General features: G+C 43.7%; 2 protein-coding genes across 2 annotated transcripts; both read right to left on the bottom strand.

The window, feature by feature from the left end:
* Nucleotides 1–204: 204 nt before the first annotated feature.
* On the bottom strand, nucleotides 205–4,952 carry LOC309691804 (uncharacterized protein). Its single transcript, XM_082509749.1, has 2 exons — nucleotides 2,099–4,952; nucleotides 205–1,849 (listed from the first exon to the last, which is right to left on the bottom strand). The coding sequence occupies exon 1, from the start codon at nucleotides 4,842–4,844 to the stop codon at nucleotides 2,343–2,345; it is 2,502 nt and encodes an 833-aa protein (XP_082365875.1). The 5' UTR covers nucleotides 4,845–4,952; the 3' UTR covers nucleotides 205–1,849; nucleotides 2,099–2,342.
* Nucleotides 4,951–8,742, bottom strand: LOC309691803 (uncharacterized protein). The gene is made up of 2 exons (XM_082509748.1): nucleotides 8,568–8,742; nucleotides 4,951–8,304 (listed from the first exon to the last, which is right to left on the bottom strand). Exon 2 carries the CDS (start codon nucleotides 8,091–8,093, stop codon nucleotides 4,959–4,961), a length of 3,135 nt encoding a protein of 1,044 aa, XP_082365874.1. The 5' UTR covers nucleotides 8,094–8,304; nucleotides 8,568–8,742; the 3' UTR covers nucleotides 4,951–4,958.
* Between the last annotated feature and the right edge of the window lie 8,990 nt (nucleotides 8,743–17,732).

Genomic DNA, 17,732 nt, shown 5'->3' with positions numbered 1-17,732 from the left:
GCTGTGATAAAAAGCCTTTCCTTCATTTGCACTGGGTAAAAGTAAAACGTTCGAAAAGTGCATGTTCTACAGAACAAGCCAAAATCTGGGACATTGTCTTGAGATGTGGGACACGAAGACACACACACATATTCCACGTATAGAGGGTGATTTGGTCACTTTAGCCCATACCGATGCGGTGCAGACACTGTTTCAAACTGAGTCAAACACATTTATCCATTTTTTTTCTCATGGGTGCTGGATCCTCTCCCAGCTGTTTCAGAGCAAGAGGCAGACAGGTTGCTATTGTGTCACGGGCCCAAAACAACGAGCCAGACAACCACTTACTTTCACATCATTTTAAAATGAACCAAACCTGTGAAACCCACACAGCCAAACCAAAACATGCAAACAGCTGACCAGGACTTTCAAATCAGGAAACTTCAGGCTGAGGTAACCACTGAAATGACACAAGAAAGCCAGAATTAACGTTGTGATAGAACGCTGAATGATTTGGAGTATTATTCATATTTCCAAGGCTGTGTTCGTACACAAGGATGTTTCTGAATGCCAACAGCTGCGTCTTCCATCAGCGTCGCTATGAAAAGTCCAATTATTCCATTCTCGTGGATGTCGACAGGGAAGCTCGTCGCTTCCCCGACAACCTAGGATGTCTTTGTTTCCCAACCTTATGTAATCACCGATAACAGGAAGCAGTGAGACGTGTTGTAGTTGGAGCGATGACCAGAGCTCAAGCCCTTGGTCAGGATTCCCACTGTGAGTGAGGAAATGAAAGCATGGGGAAGCTATCTTTATGGTTAGCCCATGAGGACATAAATACTCACAGGGAGAAGCAAGACTTTCAATTGGACTGCAGAAAAAAAAACGATGACTATGCAAAGAAGGAGTTGCACAAGATGAAATAAATAGTCTTTGTAGAGTGATCTCCAGAAGCTGGTGAGACACAAAATGCTGCACTGGATTGATTCTCGTGACCTGGTAAAGCAAAAAAAAAGTCCAAAAAAAAAGAAGAAAAAAAAGCAAACATTCATGTGGAATGTGTGAAATGTGCTGTGTGGGAGGAAGAAGCTTGAGACTTGTTTCTGTTTGCGAGACATGAAAAAAGTTGTTGGGGCTCTCAAGGTGCGGCTCTTCTCTACACCCTTTCAGTGGCTGCTGTCAGATTGTGTACTCGGATGTGAATGGGAGTGTGTATGTTTGCACTGTGTAAGGTTTCCTGCGCACGGTCTGTTGCTAATACAAATAAAGTGTGTTGGTATAATTTCCACACTTTGCATTCAGCACCATGACATGCAAAAACTCAAGCAGCAGATCAATACTGAGTGTTTAATCCAATTCAGTTCGGTTTGATTTGTACAGCACCAAATCACAATGAAAGTTGCCTCTAGGTGCTTTATATTGTAAGATAAAAATGCTACAATAATATAGAGAAAACCCGCAAAATCATTTTGCCCCCTGTTGTCTGAAGGTGCTTTATATTGTAAGGTACACCATAGAATAATAGAGAGAAAACTCCAACGATCAGATAACAATCGATGAGAAAGCATTTGGCAACAGTGAGAAGGAAAAACTCCCTTTTGAAAGGAAGAAACCTCCAACAGAACCATGGCTCAGGGAGGAGCGCCATCTAGAGACACGGCAGAATACACGGTGTGGAAAAGAGCCAGAAATCAGAGGATTAATCAGACTTTAACATATTGCCTTTGTTCTGCCCTCGCACTTAACTAGGCAGACAGACAACCATCATCCCATGTAGAAAAAACCACACCGTTGTTCCTTTCTGGTGGATTTATTTGATTGGATGCATAGCATGGCTTTGTCGAAATACATGAATGGATGAATGGTAAAACTGTAAACAAACACAAAATATCCCATGTGAGCTAATATAAGCAAACATTCTTACAATTAGAAGATGCTATGACCTGTTACTATGCAAAGCAAAGCAGAACGAAACAAGCTAACAAGCTAACGTTAGCGGTTAGCGTTTAGGCTAATGACTAATAAAGCACATCATTGAGTCAATTTGCTTTCTCAAAATATCACAAACAACACACGGCAGTTAGTGCTAACATAAAACACAACAATACTGCCAACTTACAGACTGTGCTGGCTTAAGAGGTAGCATAGGCAGGCACAGGAGTAGCAAACTGTCCTTCTCCCGTTAGACAGGAAGTAATGAGAAGTAGCACTTCCGGTAGAATGTCAAAATAAAATGAACAGTGTGCCAGAAACGAATAAAGATCGCATGAACTTGTATAACACTACATAACATGAGTGGTGACTCTTAAGGAGCCAGAACACTCCCCGCCTGACATCGGTAAGATGTCACACTTGTACCCAAACTAAACTTGTTGCACAGCAGCTGATACAAGAAGAACAACGTCTGTGACTGGCCTAAAGTAAACTTTGGCTTTACCATCTTTCACCACCTTGACTTCTACCTTCCTGACAAGTCCGTCACTACTAGGATGAACCTTTGCAATCACCCCCATGGGCCACTGATTTCTCTTCACGAGAGGATCTTTCAGGAGGACCACATCCCCCTGCTGCAGGTTTGGTCTGGTGGAATGCCACTTGCGGCGGCATTGCAGTGTTGATAAGTACTCCTTACGCCAGCGATGCCAGAAAGAGTTGGCCAGACTCTGAACTCTTTTCCACTGTTGCCTGTAGAGGTCCTTCTCCCCGAAGTCACCTAAGGGTGTTGGAGGTGCACCAACTTTTTGCGTGAGGAGTGTGGCGGGAGTAAGGATGCACGGAACATCGGGATCACTTGACACTGGAACCAGCGGCCGTGCGTTGATGATGGCGGCCACCTCTGCCATGAAGGTGATCAGGACGTCGTGCGTGAGGGGCCTGGAACCAAGTTGAGCGAGCTGGGAGTCTAATATCTTACGTGCCACTCCTATCATCCGCTCCCAACTGCCCCCCATGTGAGAAGAGTAGGGAGGGTTGAAGACCCAACTACATCCATGATCATTTAGGAAGGATTTAACACGTGGGTCACAAGGAATCCTTTTGTCAAACCCTAGCTCCCTGGAGGCTCCTGTGAAGTTAGTTCCACAATCCGATCTCAATTGCTTTGCAGGTCCTCTGACTGAAAAGAACCTGCGGAGAGCGTTAATGAAGCTAGACGTGTCCATCCCCTCTATGATCTCAAGGTGAACTGCCCTTGTGCTCATGCAGGTGAACATCACTGCCCATCGTTTGCTGCTGGCAAGTCCGCCCCGAGTACGACGAGAGGCAACAGACCATGGCCCGAACACATCTATGCCTACGTAAGAGAATGGAGGCTCAGCACTAAGGCGTTCTGCAGGAAGATCTGACATTTTTTGGAACTGTGTTACTCCCCTTAGCTTGCGACAAACTACGCATGAGTAAATGAGGCTGCTGATCTGGCGTTTACCTCCTAAGACCCAGTAACCTGCGGATCTTAAAGCACCCTCTGTAAGATGACGCCCCTGGTGCCTGACCCTTTCATGGTAATAGCGGACTAACAGGTTAGTTACATGGTGTTTGTGCGGCATAATCAAGGGGTGTTTTTCTGCGGACTCAAGGTCAGAATGAAGAAGGCGTCCGCCAAGCCTCAGGAGGCCTGATTTGTCAAGGTAGGGAGAAAGCTTTAAGAGAGGGCTTTTCTTTGGGATGTCCTTCCTTGACTCTATTTGTTTGAGCTCCTCTGGGAAGCTTTCTTGTTGGACTGCTTTTATAACCGTCTCTCTTGCTTGCTCAAAATCTGAGGTAGTGAGTTCATGACATATATGCCATCCCTTACATTGTCCGCCTGATTGCTTTACCTTAAAGGTGCGTGCAATGTGTGCCAAACGTGCAACTGCCCTGGTAAGGGACTGCCAGCTGGAGAAAGATTCTAAGTTTGCAGTCTTTAAACAGGGGTATGATGTTTGAATGGTGGCAGTGATCAAGGGACGAACTTCAATGTCTGAGTCGGGGTTTTGAAGTTGGAATGTACCTGATGAGTTGCTCTGTAAGGGCTTTAAGGGAAACTCCGGCCCTTTCAACCATGTGCTGGACAACAGTTTTTCGGCAGGTAGAGATCTGGATCCGTGATCGGCCGGGTTGTGCACCGAGGGTACATAGCCCCACTGAGTTGGTACTGTTGCTCGTCTGATGCGTTGCACCCGGTTGTTCACGAAAACGTGAAATCTTCTTGCCTCATTGTAGATATAGCCAAGAACGACTTTGCTGTCGGAGAAGAAGCGCATGTTACTAATCTGAATGTCCATTTCATCTCTGATTAGTTCCCCAACTTCCACCGCTAACACCGATGCACACAGCTCGAGCCTGGGAATGGTAAGATCGGGCTTGGGGGCAAGTTTGGCTTTCCCGAATATGAACGCAAACTCTGTCTCACCATTTTTGTTCGTTAACTTCAGGTAAGCCACGGCTGCAATAGCCTGGGTTGATGCATCACAGAAGACACAGATTTCTCTGTGCTTCGCACCAAGAAAGGAGAAGGGGCAGTATGGCCTTGGGATACGGATTTGCTCGAGTTGTTTGAGAGCATTCTTCCATTCTGACCACTCCTTAAACATGCCCTCTGGAAGAGTCTCATCCCACCCACAAGTCTCTTTTGTCAGCTCCCGCAACAGTGCCCTCCCCTTGATGCTCACTGGCACTGCAAACCCCAGCGGGTCAAAAAGGCTGTTGATAGTGGACAGAACACCTCTTTTCGTGTAAGGCTTTTCGGCTTGAGAGACTCTGAATGTGAAGGTGTCGCCTTCAATGTCCCAACATACTCCTAAGCTTCTCTGCATTGGAGGAAACTCTGTGTTGAAATCTATGTCCTTGAGCCCGCTTGCCAAGTCTACAGTAGAGAATGCTTTCATGACATTTGGGCTGTTTGAAGCTATTTTGTGGAGCCTCAGGTTGGACGCAGCGAGCAGCTCCTGTGTGTCTTTGAGGAGCTTAATTGCCTCTGACTCAGTAGGGAGGGATTTGAGTCAATCGTCGACATAGAAATGTCTTTGAACAAACTGTTTGGCCTCAGAATAGTGCTGTGTGTCGAACAGGTGTGCTGCCTTTCTCAGACCGAAAATTGCCACCGCTGGAGAGGGGCTGTTGCCGAACACGTGCACTTTCATTCTGTACTCGACAACTGGCTCTCTTGGGTCATTGTTGCGGTACCAAAGGAACCGGAGGAAGTTCCTGTGGTCTTCTCGCACCTGAAAGCAGTGGAACATTTGTTGTATGTCCGCTGTGACAGCCACCGTTTCTTCTCTGAAACGGATGAGCACCCCAATCAGACTGTTATTCATATTTGGACCTTTGAGCAGCACATCATTTAAGGACACTCCCTGAAACTTAGCACTTGAGTCAAATACCACCCTGATGTTCCCGGGCTTCTGCGGGTGATAAACGCCAAAGAAGGGCAGATACCAGCATTCTTCTCCTTCTTCGAGAGCTGGTGCTGGTTCGGCGTGATCCCTGTCAAACAACCCCTGCATAAAATCCATAAAATGTCTCTCCATCTCAGGGCGTTTATTTAATGTGCGGCGCAACGACTCTAAGCGGCTGAGTGCTTGGTTTCTGTTGTTTGGGAGGTGGGTTCTCGGTGTACGGAAAGGAAGTGGAGCTGTCCAGCTATTTGCATCGTCTTGGTAAAAGTCTCTTTCCATAATTTCTAGAAAGGCTTGGTCCTCAAAGGAAGGGGCTAGCTCCTCGTCCTTTTCACTTTGCTGGAATATGTGTTTCCCTATTTGACATGAACTGTGAGTGTTCCAGGATTTGTTGTGTGACTGCTCTTTGACATGAAAGCTGTTTTGACAGGGTGTTAGGAGACTTGGATGCCCGTTCTCTAGAACACTCGTTCTGTATGTGCCTATGATGGCTGGCTTATGGGCTCCTCCTAGGCATACATCACCTACAATAACCCACCCAAGTGCAAGTCTCTGGGCAAATGGAGCATTGACTGGTCCATTCACTCGTTCATACACTTTGTGCACTTGTATTATGTCTCGGCCTAACAGCAACATAATGTCAGCCTCAGGGTCTAGGGGCTGCATATGATCTGCTAGGTGTTTGAGGTGTTGATGGGCTAGGGCAATCTCTTGCGTTGGTATTTCATTCTTGTTGTCTGGGAGTGAGTCACACTCGAGCAAAGAAGGCAGAGGAGAGCTGAACTGGCCATCAACAGACTGTATAAAGAGGTTCTCAGCTAAGCGGCCATTTGTAGTGGAAACCCCTGTACATGTCTTAAGTGTGTATGGCGCTAGGTTGCTCATTGGGATGCCAAAGGTGTCGAAAAGATTTGACTTCGCTAATGACCTATTGCTCTGGTCATCTATGATAGCGTAAACCTTGACCTTTTTGTCTGGATGCCCCTTTGGATAAATGTAGGCTTGACATATTTTGGAGCAGGAACGCCCCCCACCTAAGTCCCCACAAACTTGAGTGCATGCTGAGCTAGTCTCCAAGTCTAGGCTACTCTCCCCGCCATGCTCCTCCCTGTCCTGGTCTGGGGCAATGTTTTGAGCTTTTGTGTTTTGTGTCCATGGAGCTGGACCTGCATGCAGCGCTGCAACGTGTTTGTTGCTGTTGCACTCTAGGCAAGTAATCTCTTCCTTACAGTCTTTAGCTTGGTGAGCTGAGGAATTGCAGCACCTAAAACAGATGTTGTGTTCCCTGAGGTATGCCTTACGCTCATCTAGTGTCTTTTCCCTGAAACCTCTACACTTCTTTAACGGGTGCGGTTTCTTGTGGATGGGACACAGTTTGTTTGTGAACTCACTCGTGCTGCCTAAGTTTGGTTTGTGAGTTTTGTTTACCTCTGTTTTGTGGACGGCAACAGGTGGTCTTGACTTGGCAAATCTTGTATAGTGGTTGTCGTGAGTTGTTGGATAGGATGTGGGACCTGATACAGTAGACTTAAAACTGGGGTCGTTTCTCATTTTCGCTTCATCTTGTATGAAGCGACAGAAGAATGAGAATGGAGGGAAATATACATCATGTCTCTGCTTGTATTTAGTCCCCTCTGACATCCACCTGTCTTGAAGATTTGTTGGCAACTTATCAACTATCGGGGCAATGCCACGTGATGTGTCCAAATACACTAGCCCAGGTAAAGAGCCGTCTGATTTGGCTGCATCAATTTCAGAAAGTAGGTCGCCAAGTTCTCTGAGATTCTGGGGGTCTTTGTTTGACACTCTAGGAAAGCGTTCAAGTCTGTCAAGGAGCGACTTCTCAATAGCCTCTGGGGTGCCATAACATTCTTGTAGCCGTGTCCAAACTCGACGTAGGCCCTCTGCTGGATTGTTGAGATGGACAGAGCGTATACGTTTGGCATGCTTAGACGACTCTTCTCCAAGCCACCGGGTGAGCAAATCTAACTGTTCGCTAGGCTTTAAGCTTAACCCTTCAATAGCGTTACAGAAAGAAGCTCTCCATGCCCAGTAGTCCTCTGCTCTGTCCGTAAACTTTGTCAGACCGTCTGCCACCAATTCTCTTTTTGCCAGAAACTTAGCGAGATTAGCAAAGTCACTGTTCCCGTTGTTGATTTGCGTTGGCTGGAAAGGTGGAGTGTAAGGGGAAAAGCTCATAGGTTGCGGTGTGGTACTTACATACCTTTGGCCACATTTTTCTTGGGTATCAGCAGCTGGTGTCAGATGGCTGCCAATCTCATATTTGATGTCCTGTTGATTTACCTGTGGGACATATTGAGGTGAAGTGGCTGGATCGGGGATTGGACTGATGTCACATTGTTTTATCGGCGTAAAGTGTTTGGGGTCCGGCAAGTCTTCTCTGCGATGCTCTGGTGAAGAATATCCAAGATAACTCTGTAGTCTGTATGACTGGGTTGAAGCTGGAAGCTCCTCTGCTATTGCTGCTTCAAATACATTGGCTTCAGCGAGCGCAGCTTCTGCTTCCTTTTCTTCTTTTAGTGCTTCTAATGTAGCACTTAACTCTGCTTGCCTCATTTTCACCTCAATCTCCCGTCGTGTAAACTCTGCTCTGGCGCGTGCTGCTTCGGCCTTTGCCCGTGCTTCGACTGCTGCTTTGGCGAGTGAGCTGCGGGATCTGGATGTAGATCCAGAGCAGGTGGACCGTACCTCCAGCTGCTCCTCCTCTGCTGACAGCATAGTGGCGTCTGGGTCAGATGTCTGGAAGACTGCCTCCTGAAGTAGCCGTTTCGCCAGTCTTTTTACTGTTCTGCCCTCGCACTTAACTAGGCAGACAGACAACCATCATCCCATGTAGAAAAAACCACACCGTTGTTCCTTTCTGGTGGATTTATTTGATTGGATGCATAGCATGGCTTTGTCGAAATACATGAATGGATGAATGGTAAAACTGTAAACAAACACAAAATATCCCATGTGAGCTAATATAAGCAAACATTCTTACAATTAGAAGATGCTATGACCTGTTACTATGCAAAGCAAAGCAGAACGAAACAAGCTAACAAGCTAACGTTAGCGGTTAGCTAGCGCTAATTAGCGTTTAGGCTAATGACTAATAAAGCACATCATTGAGTCAATTTGCTTTCTCAAAATATCACAAACAACACACGGCAGTTAGTGCTAACATAAAACACAACAATACTGCCAACTTACAGACTGTGCTGGCTTAAGAGGTAGCATAGGCAGGCACAGGAGTAGCAAACTGTCCTTCTCCCGTTAGACAGGAAGTAATGAGAAGTAGCACTTCCGGTAGAATGTCAAAATAAAATGAACAGTGTGCCAGAAACGAATAAAGATCGCATGAACTTGTATAACACTACATAACATGAGTGGTGACTCTTAAGGAGCCAGAACAGCCTTGTTTATGTAAAAACAAAACAAAAAAACTTTTTTCTTTTTATTGTGCAGTCAAATGTTAAATTTGGCATCTTAACGTCTCAATAAATAAAGTAGTCACAAACAAACCTGGCTTTGAGTATGTCCAGTAATGATGGGACACATTTTAAATGCAAATATCTTGGATTATAGTAATTATATTGAGTACAAAATATATTTATTACCTAACTAAAATGCAAGAATCCTTCATATTATCTAAGATTTCTAAGATCTGGAAAACAGGAAGAGAACATTCACGCGCTTGCGCTGTCTTTTAATCCAAACAAAGCCCAGCTTAGAGTATCAGGTGGAGTGGCACTACAAGACGTTCAAGGTCAACCTGGGGATCTTTTCATCTGGCATTTCCTTTCTCACAGAAGTTTGTAGGATCCCCTTTTGGGACAGTGCCTGACGCTTTCTGAAATGCTGTCGGAATTCCCTTTGTACTGCCACGAAGTGAGGTTTGCTTCCACTGAGTCAATGACATCATGAGGATCAGCCATCTGGAAAAAAAAAACCTCAGATACCTGGTAAATTTTCTTGGACCATATAAATTTCAAGCACAGACGCATGACCATGCTCTCATAAATGAACACTAAAACATTCTTTAGAATTTCTACACTGTGGCCAAACAACATAAATGTTTTACATAATGCAGCATTACTTAAGCTCAGCAAAAAAAAGTCACAAAGTTATGGTTTTGCAACTTTGCCACCGAGACTCTTTCTCAACCGCTTTGTCTCTTCCATTCAGCATGCATTTTTGATATAAACACACCTCAGGGAGCTGATTCGAAGTCGGCTAGAGAGGCTCAACGTTGCTGTTAGAAAAAATTAGGCGTGCATCCTCAGGGCAAACAGACATGACATGAAAGTGTACTAACTGGGCTGTGACTGCAAATATTGCTGTTTAACAGAAAGGAACAACAAAGGTATTAATGCCTAACAACAGCTTGGTCTACTTCCTTCAAAGAGCAGCCTTTCACGGATGGGGAACATGATATGGACTGCACTGTGCAGTCAGACGACAGCCTACAAGACATTTGATATTTCAGTGCACATGTCCTGTCTGGACTAATCGCACTGACGAGACACAAGGAAATGTCCAATTCTTAAAAAAAAGAAAAGAAGAAGAAGTGCAGAAGACACAAGTCACCCTCGCCCAAGCTGTGAAATGTGCTTCTTTCTCTTTTTGCAGATAAGCAACATAAACATATAACACTCAGCTGGTTAAGAGGAGCACGCACAAGAAGGAGAAAACGATAACACATTCCCTCATGCTAGAATCATTTCCTCCCTCAGGCACAGTTTATGCCTGGACAGCTAGCTCACCAGCTGAGAGGCAGTGAGGATGTCCTGGGAAATGCGCATCAGTAGCAGCAGAAAATGAAAAATAAGCTACACGGGGACTTTTTCCGCTTAAGTTTCAGCTCTGACCAGATTCTTGTGGAATTTAAGTGGAGCCGAGACTCCATTCAAAATGAACTCTCTGTCCTCAGATGACTTATTGCAGGAAGTGAAAAAGCTCATTCATGATTACAGTAAAATGTTTCACACCCAGAACTGCAGCATGAATGTTTTACCAGACACTTCTCTCAGTTTATGCTTACTGACGTTACACTTGTTTGAGGGTTTTTCAAGCAAATTCAGCGTTCTTTTCTCTTTCTGTGTCCCTCGGTTTTTTCTTGAAGTAGCTTATTTATTCATTCACTGACATAGATGTACGCGAGGAGGTCAGCAGTCCTCTATCTTTCAGGGCCACTGCAGTGCATTGTTTTAATTAACATCTGGCTGCTGATTTTCCCGCAGGAGGAGAATGGGGCTATAGGCGGGGTGACATAAAGAAAGAGAGGGCGTGGACATAACAGCTTTTTGCTAATATGCTCACCACAACAACTACAGTGGAGCGAAAATGCACCAGTGTTTCCTTCAAAGCCTGCTCTGCTGCCCCTTGTGGGTGAAGAATAATAAAACACCGCTTTAAACATTACAAAGGCAGAGCTTTAAACTTTAAACCCAGCTTTGGAAATGATTACTGATCGATCTTTAATCACCTTTAAGGCCAGTGTGTTTCTGCAGAAACCTACTGAAGCAAAAAAAATTGGGGAAAAAAGCATTTATTTTTTACAACACCTACACTGTGTTATTGCCATGCACCTCTTCACAGCTCAGTGCAGGACCTGACAGAGCACTGAGAATGAAAGCACTCAGACTCATTCCAAGCAGAGCAGCTTGTCTCACACTTTTTGCTCAGTCAGTCGTTTTACCCACAGACGCTGAGTTGCATCTCGGCCCTGACAGGAACTCTGTTGATGTTCTCACCACCTACAACTGCACTGTGACCTTCCTTTCACAACTGACATCCATTTATCTGCCACTGATGTGGGGAAACAACAATAGTCAACAGACAGGCGGGCGGGCACGTGCCAACACGCTGAGCACTGCACCCTCTTTTAAACACACCAGGAGCGCATGTTTTCCCACACTTGGCTTAAGACAGCCAACATGTTCTCACAACTTTTTCTGTTAGATGATAACAGAGAGGTTTATGTAATCCTCTGTAATCAAATGATCAGCGCACCTTTGTTTTTCGTACAACCGCCTCTGTGGCAGGAAACATGGTGGCACAACTGAGCGGCCGCCATAACAGATAACGACTGTGCTTTATTACAACAGACGTATCCAACAACTCAGGTCGGGCCACATGCTGCGTGTGGGAGCGCCCTCGGGGCCGACGCAGGTCTCATTCACAGACTCACTGCAACCAATTACACTTTGCCCATGTTGCCACATCAAACAGCTGCCTAAAAAACTTAATAGGATTATTTGTTTTTGTGTGTTATTCTCCTGCTGATGGGATTCGCATCTGAACCTGCACAGGTTTAAGCTCATTTCCAGATGTTACTGACATGTGCTGGGAATTTTAGGATAAAGCCTTGTGGAGCTTTACATCATCCGTCGTCAGGAATGCATCCGCATTGCAGAGCATGTGAATTTCTTCAGTACTGAGAAAGCATGCGCTGATTTTAATATTACAAATAGTCACTGGCTGCAGCTCCTCTACAGCCCAGAGAGGTGTAGCTGCTCAGTTTTCACTGTAATGGAACATTGTGTGGGCTGAGAGCTTGCTGAAGCTGGCTCTCGAAAGAGCGTCCACATGAAAATGCTTTTGCGATGTCATATCGCAGCAAATGTCAGTGATCCAGACGAGCAGCAGCGGATTATGCAGCAGATCAAACGGGCTGGGCCTGCGGCGCATTATATCAGATTTCATTTTGAGTTGAGGCCCTTCATTCATTTCTGACATTTACAGTTGGACCAGCACACCCCTTCTGCGAGGCCTCTTGGCTTCGAGTCTGCACTGAGGCCCCACCAGCCACTCTGGAAAAACCCAGAGCATCTGACTCGCATTGCCTAGCTCCACTTGTGTGTTCTGTTTGGCCCGTACCGCTGGAGGAGGAGAGAGAGCCAATTACCAGCCGCTGCTGAGACCAATATGATGTCATCTTCCCGCTCCGCCATAACAGGCTGCAGATGAGAGGGGCTGAGCCTCTTTGCAGCCTTATTCACTTAACAAAAAGAAAAAGGGGATATGATATTGAATACCCATGAACATTAACATTTTTCTCCAACTGAACCCACTCAAGAGCACACAGAACTAAAGATGGCAGAGATAATAGTTCACTGTTTATCTCATGAGCCAGCACCTTGTTTGAGCAGGACTGATAACAGGCTATGAGAAAGCAGTGTGTTTTAAAGCTTGTGTGTTTCACAGTTGTAAAGCAGAAGTGAAATTTGAAAGACAAAATCATATCAGCAGGCACGGCCCATGGAAACAAATTGCCTGTGCGATACGGTGTGTTCTTTCGATTTCTGCGACACCCCCCTGATTCCTTGAAAACTGGATCCTCATGCCTCAAAGGAAGAAAGAGATCAACAATATAGCTACAGGAAGAAAACAAAACAAAACAAAAAACACCCAGATACAGTATGCTACAGACACATGCACTCATTCACACTCCCAACACACGCTCGCAAAACTCTAGAGACCACTTAAGCGCTATCCCAGGAGGCCTCACATTTCCTAGGAAGTCTTAAAGCCACATCAGAGAATGTGTAGGGGCCTGTGGCCTGCAACAGATCTCCTTTCATTTCCCCACATACTCCATCTCCAACGCGCCACAACCACATGCTACATATAGGCCCTGGAGATGATAAAGTGCCTGAGCTGATAGCAGGCCGCAGCTCGGAGCATAAACAAATGGCAGCTTTAATTGTTTAGGTGTGCTCAGCCGCGATTTAATCTCCATGTGAAAAACTGGCTCGACAGAAGCCTTTGAGGCAAAAAGGTTTATCAGAAACTGCCAGCATGTATTTGTGTGTCGTGAAAGGCATTGTTTACAGGTAACGCAAGACGCAAGTTATGTGTGAAATGTGGAAACTACAGATAAACCATTCCAGCTGCTATTTTCATGTAAATTAAGCAGGAAATCTTCTGGCTTAACAGCATATCTTTGGCTGCTTAATCGGATCCACAAGATTTCGTGATATTTGTCACTATCTATACAGGCTTTATCACACAGAGACGAAAAGAGCTCTGTTAATTTGACTGCAGTGAGTCTGAATCATTCTGGTCTTCAACCATGCATAATGTCACATGAACACAATCACATTTTATCTTCTTTTTAACCTAAATTTGATCAAATGCAGAATTTTTCCTGTCTTCCTGCGTACAGCAAATAGTGTCAGAGAAAATTAGAAAGGCTTAAGTAGGAAAGAATATTTTATCTATGCACACGTCCCCATGGAACTTGATTTCACCTTCATTTAGATATGTGAACAGTTTTCTGCTGATCCTTGCCCTCCAATAGGAGTGTGTTTATGAGGGGTGGAGTGAGGTGGGGCACCTATCCCCTGAAGTACGATTGGCCGATCCTTTTGGGTCTGGCTCAGGAAGTAGAGCGCATCATCTACTAATCAGCTGGGGAAAGTGGGGACTTCAATCCTTGGCTTCTCTGCAGGGATTGAACCTCTGCATGCCAAAGTATTCTTGGGCAAGATGCTGAACCCCCGGCAGTTCCCCTCAGAGTGTGAACGTTAGATAGAGAGCACTTAGATATAGATAAAAGTGCTTATAAAGCACAGGTAGAGTATAAAAGCTTTAACAATCAGTCCATTTACCCAGCCAGTGGTTTTTTGATTAGAGCGCTATTAACCTAGCATGCTCAACAACATTGGATGAGGGCATGGATAGGACCAGTAGAAATGTAACTTAGTACATTTATGTGAGCATTAAACTACAGGTTAAATGTACTTTGATGCTCTTTCCTGCTTCTACTCCGTCATATTTCGGATGGAAATATTGATCCATTTATTTTAAAGCTTTCATTACTTATTATTTGCCAGATAAACTGCATTATTATAGATCAAATTACCAGGAATCAGTAAGTAATTAAAATCACCGGGAGCTGAAATAACATAGGTCATATGATCCTGGAAATATTTACAAGGATATACAACTAATCTACGTTTCTTTTTTCTTTTTCCTTTTACCACTTTGCAAAACAATTATCAAACACAAAATCAGCTTTAGATTCTCCTCCTTGCTCGACTTTTCACTCAACCTTATTTTATCTCTGATTATTAAATATTCTGATCTCTCAAACAGACCCTTGTCTGTCTGCTTACTTTTTATTTTTTTGGGTTTTTCGTTTACAAAATTTTCAATTCTGTGGTGGAAAATGTCATTTGGTGAATACATCACAAATACACTGCTGAATCAAATTATGTGCACAGAGAAAAAGAAAATCACAATAAAAACAGAACCAGGTCAAAAGAAAAGACTTTTGTACAACCAACAAAATACAATTTATTAAGATTTTATTTCTCATTAAATTAAAAAAAACATATAATAAAAAATAGAAGAAGTTGAGGCAATACACTTACGATACACTTACGATATACTTAAAGTAACACAGTGGCAGGGACCAAATTATTATTATGCCTGCTGACCTTACACGCATGTTTTAGCAAATGAGGCACAGCAGTGCTTTGAGCTAACATCAGCCTGCAAACATGCCTGCGTTGCACAGGTATGATGTTTACTGTGTTTCCCACCTTAGTTTATCTGATTAGAGTGCCTTTCAAAAAAGGAGCTCCCTCATTAGTTTTGCATGTATTTGCATACCCCATAGGGAGAGGAAATAGTGTGAAATTATTACAGTTTATCTTCTGGGCACCATAAATAGCTGTAGACATTATCATGGCAGACCATCAGATAGCTATCGAGATATTTCAGCAACTATCTGACAGAGACACGCTAGCATCCCTGAAGCGAAGCCTTGAGCCGAGCTTGGAAATAATTACTTATTCGTTCTGTCAAAACATGAAAGGCATTCAGGTGTCATTAATTACAGGTAATTTAAATTATACTCAGCCTACTGCCTTTCCACATAGCAGGTGAAGTGAATTTGTGGTTGGAGAGCGAAAAAGCTTTGACAGAACATTTCTCTCTAAATCATGACAAGCCGCAGTTCAGATATGGCTCCGGTGCAGGTGGGTGAAGCAAAACCAGGCAGTTGATTTCTACATAAGGCGTTAAAGGAATTAACTTCATACCTTTACAAAAACACACACACACACACACACACACACAAAAAACTTACTGTGGGTCTAACAATCTGAAAATTTCTTGTTATTAAAATTAGAAGCAGAAATGCTGATCAATTTCTATTTCAGTTACACAAAATCATTTTTTCCTCATTATTCATATTTCTTTTATAGCTTTCATCTTGGTTTATTAGATAAAAAAACCCACAATGTAAACAAAAACAAACAAACAAAAACATACTGAGGAACCAGTTAAAAATTATTAGATAAGTGAGTTTAATAGGGGCCAGACTTGCTGTTTCCGCTGTTTTTAGTCTTTGTGCTAAGATAAGCTAACTGCTGCTAGCCGTAGCTTCCTATTTAAAAGGCAGATAAGAGTGTCAGTCTTCGTTTTCAGCTTGACAGCAAGTAGTCCAAAGTAAGGAGCACGGCAGACTACAGGTCCCTTTACACTGTTAAATAAAGCAAGAACTTACAGATCAGATTATGGCAAAGATGAAAATAAATGCGTGCTTTCCTCTTTTTTTTTTAATTCATCAGTATTTCTTTGAGAATTAAAATATATACATGTTAGCATTTCCAGAGGTTTTTTCAAAATTTCAAGAAAACTTTTAAGCCATTTATTATTATCTACATCTAAATATGATCTCAATTACTTCATTGTCAACTTAACATGATCGACTGTCAAAGCATCGGTCAATCTGCTCCCTAACATAAGTTTCTTGTAGCCAGTTAGTTTAGAAGGACCTTAAAAATTGCCCTAGAACAAAAGTTCCAGGTTTTTTATTCTTTTCTGAACCATTCATCAATAATTGTTTTAACTGCTTATTCAGTGTGGCGCTTACACCCTGGTCAAGTTGCCAGCTTATCACAGGACTCAATTGATCAACTTCCACTGGAGGGAAGAACGGGCACTTTTTGGCAGTTGGCTCTCAAGCAATAACTCTCCCCTCAGAGGAAAACCGAACTCCCAGTGTGTCCTAGCTGCCCTACGTCGGAGTCCCCTTCTCAGGTGCGCAGTTCACACCTTCCTCAAACCCTCCAACCCTCAGGGCCTGCATAGCGGGGTGCTAACTGGTTTGTCTACTCAGTATTAGCATATGCTAACTCTTCTCTCAATCACAAATATGTTTATTTTATTTTTCTCTAATCCACTAAAGCAACGGTCCCCTTTTTCGTGCCATGGACCGGTTTAATGTCAGACAATATTTTCACAGACCAGCCATTAAGGTGTCGCAGATAAATACAACAAAATAAAATGATACAACCAAGACAAAAACTGTGGTATTTTGTAAATATAATAATAAAAGTGAATTCACTGTGTAATTGTGTAACTTTATTAGCAGCGACCTCCTGAAATGCACCAACAACACTGAGAGTAACATCCTCCTCTCTGCCCCTTAATTCTCTCTGGTTGCTATGGTAAAGTGTAAATATTTCTTTCAAAATAAGACACACAACTACAAAACAAATATGAAGTACATGATAATATATAATTCACCATGAAGCTAAATCAATGAGAGCCCTGTCCTTGTTTCTCTGCAACGAGACGGTCCCACCTGGGCGTAATGGGGGACAATGACACCCAAAGTGTGTTGCTTATGCTCAGTCTGCTCCGCAATCTTGTTTCGGTAGCTGTAACTGCAGAAAACCCCGCTTAACACAGATATGATGTCGGAAATGGCAACAGGGTTTTTAATGCTGTTGTGGCAATCTCGGAGTATTCTGCCAAGACTTTTATCCAGAATACCGGCAAAGTTGATGTCTCGAACATACTTTTAAGGCCGCCATCATTTGTGATCTCAAACAGTTGATCTTCTTCTTGCACAGACATGCTGGATTCCCCCAGTTTATTGACAAATGGGTCGCAGATCAATTCCTTGTCAGCTCGTGCGTCTTTTGTGATTACGAAGTAGCACTCAAACTCTTTTAAATGCAAAGACAGGTGATTGTGCACTAGCTGGGAGAATGACCCCTCAGGCTGAGTCTCTTCCAAACATCCCACCAATGTTTGAAGCATGTCAAATATGCCTCTGTTACACGTTGTCTCCATAAATCCAGTTTGGCTTTAAATGCAGCTACCTTATCTGCCAACTTGAAGACAGTTGTCATTTTCCCCTGAAGGGACAGATTGAGTTCATTTAGTAGGCTGACTACGTCGCATAAGAAATCTAATTTTGCGACCCACCCTTTGTCACTGAAATGTGCTACGAGCGGTAACTGCTTTTCTGAATTCATAATTTCATAATTCAAAAACTCTGGCCAGCGATCTCCCTCGAGATAACCACCTTGCTTCTGTGTGTTTAATGTGGTTAATAACTCTAACAACACAACT

The sequence above is a fragment of the Aulonocara stuartgranti genome (assembly GCF_965226115.1).
Source record: "Aulonocara stuartgranti genome assembly, chromosome: 17".
NCBI lineage: Eukaryota > Metazoa > Chordata > Actinopteri > Cichliformes > Cichlidae > Aulonocara > Aulonocara stuartgranti.
Note: the sequence above shows the minus strand (reverse complement) of the source record. Positions and strands in the feature narration are given on the sequence as shown.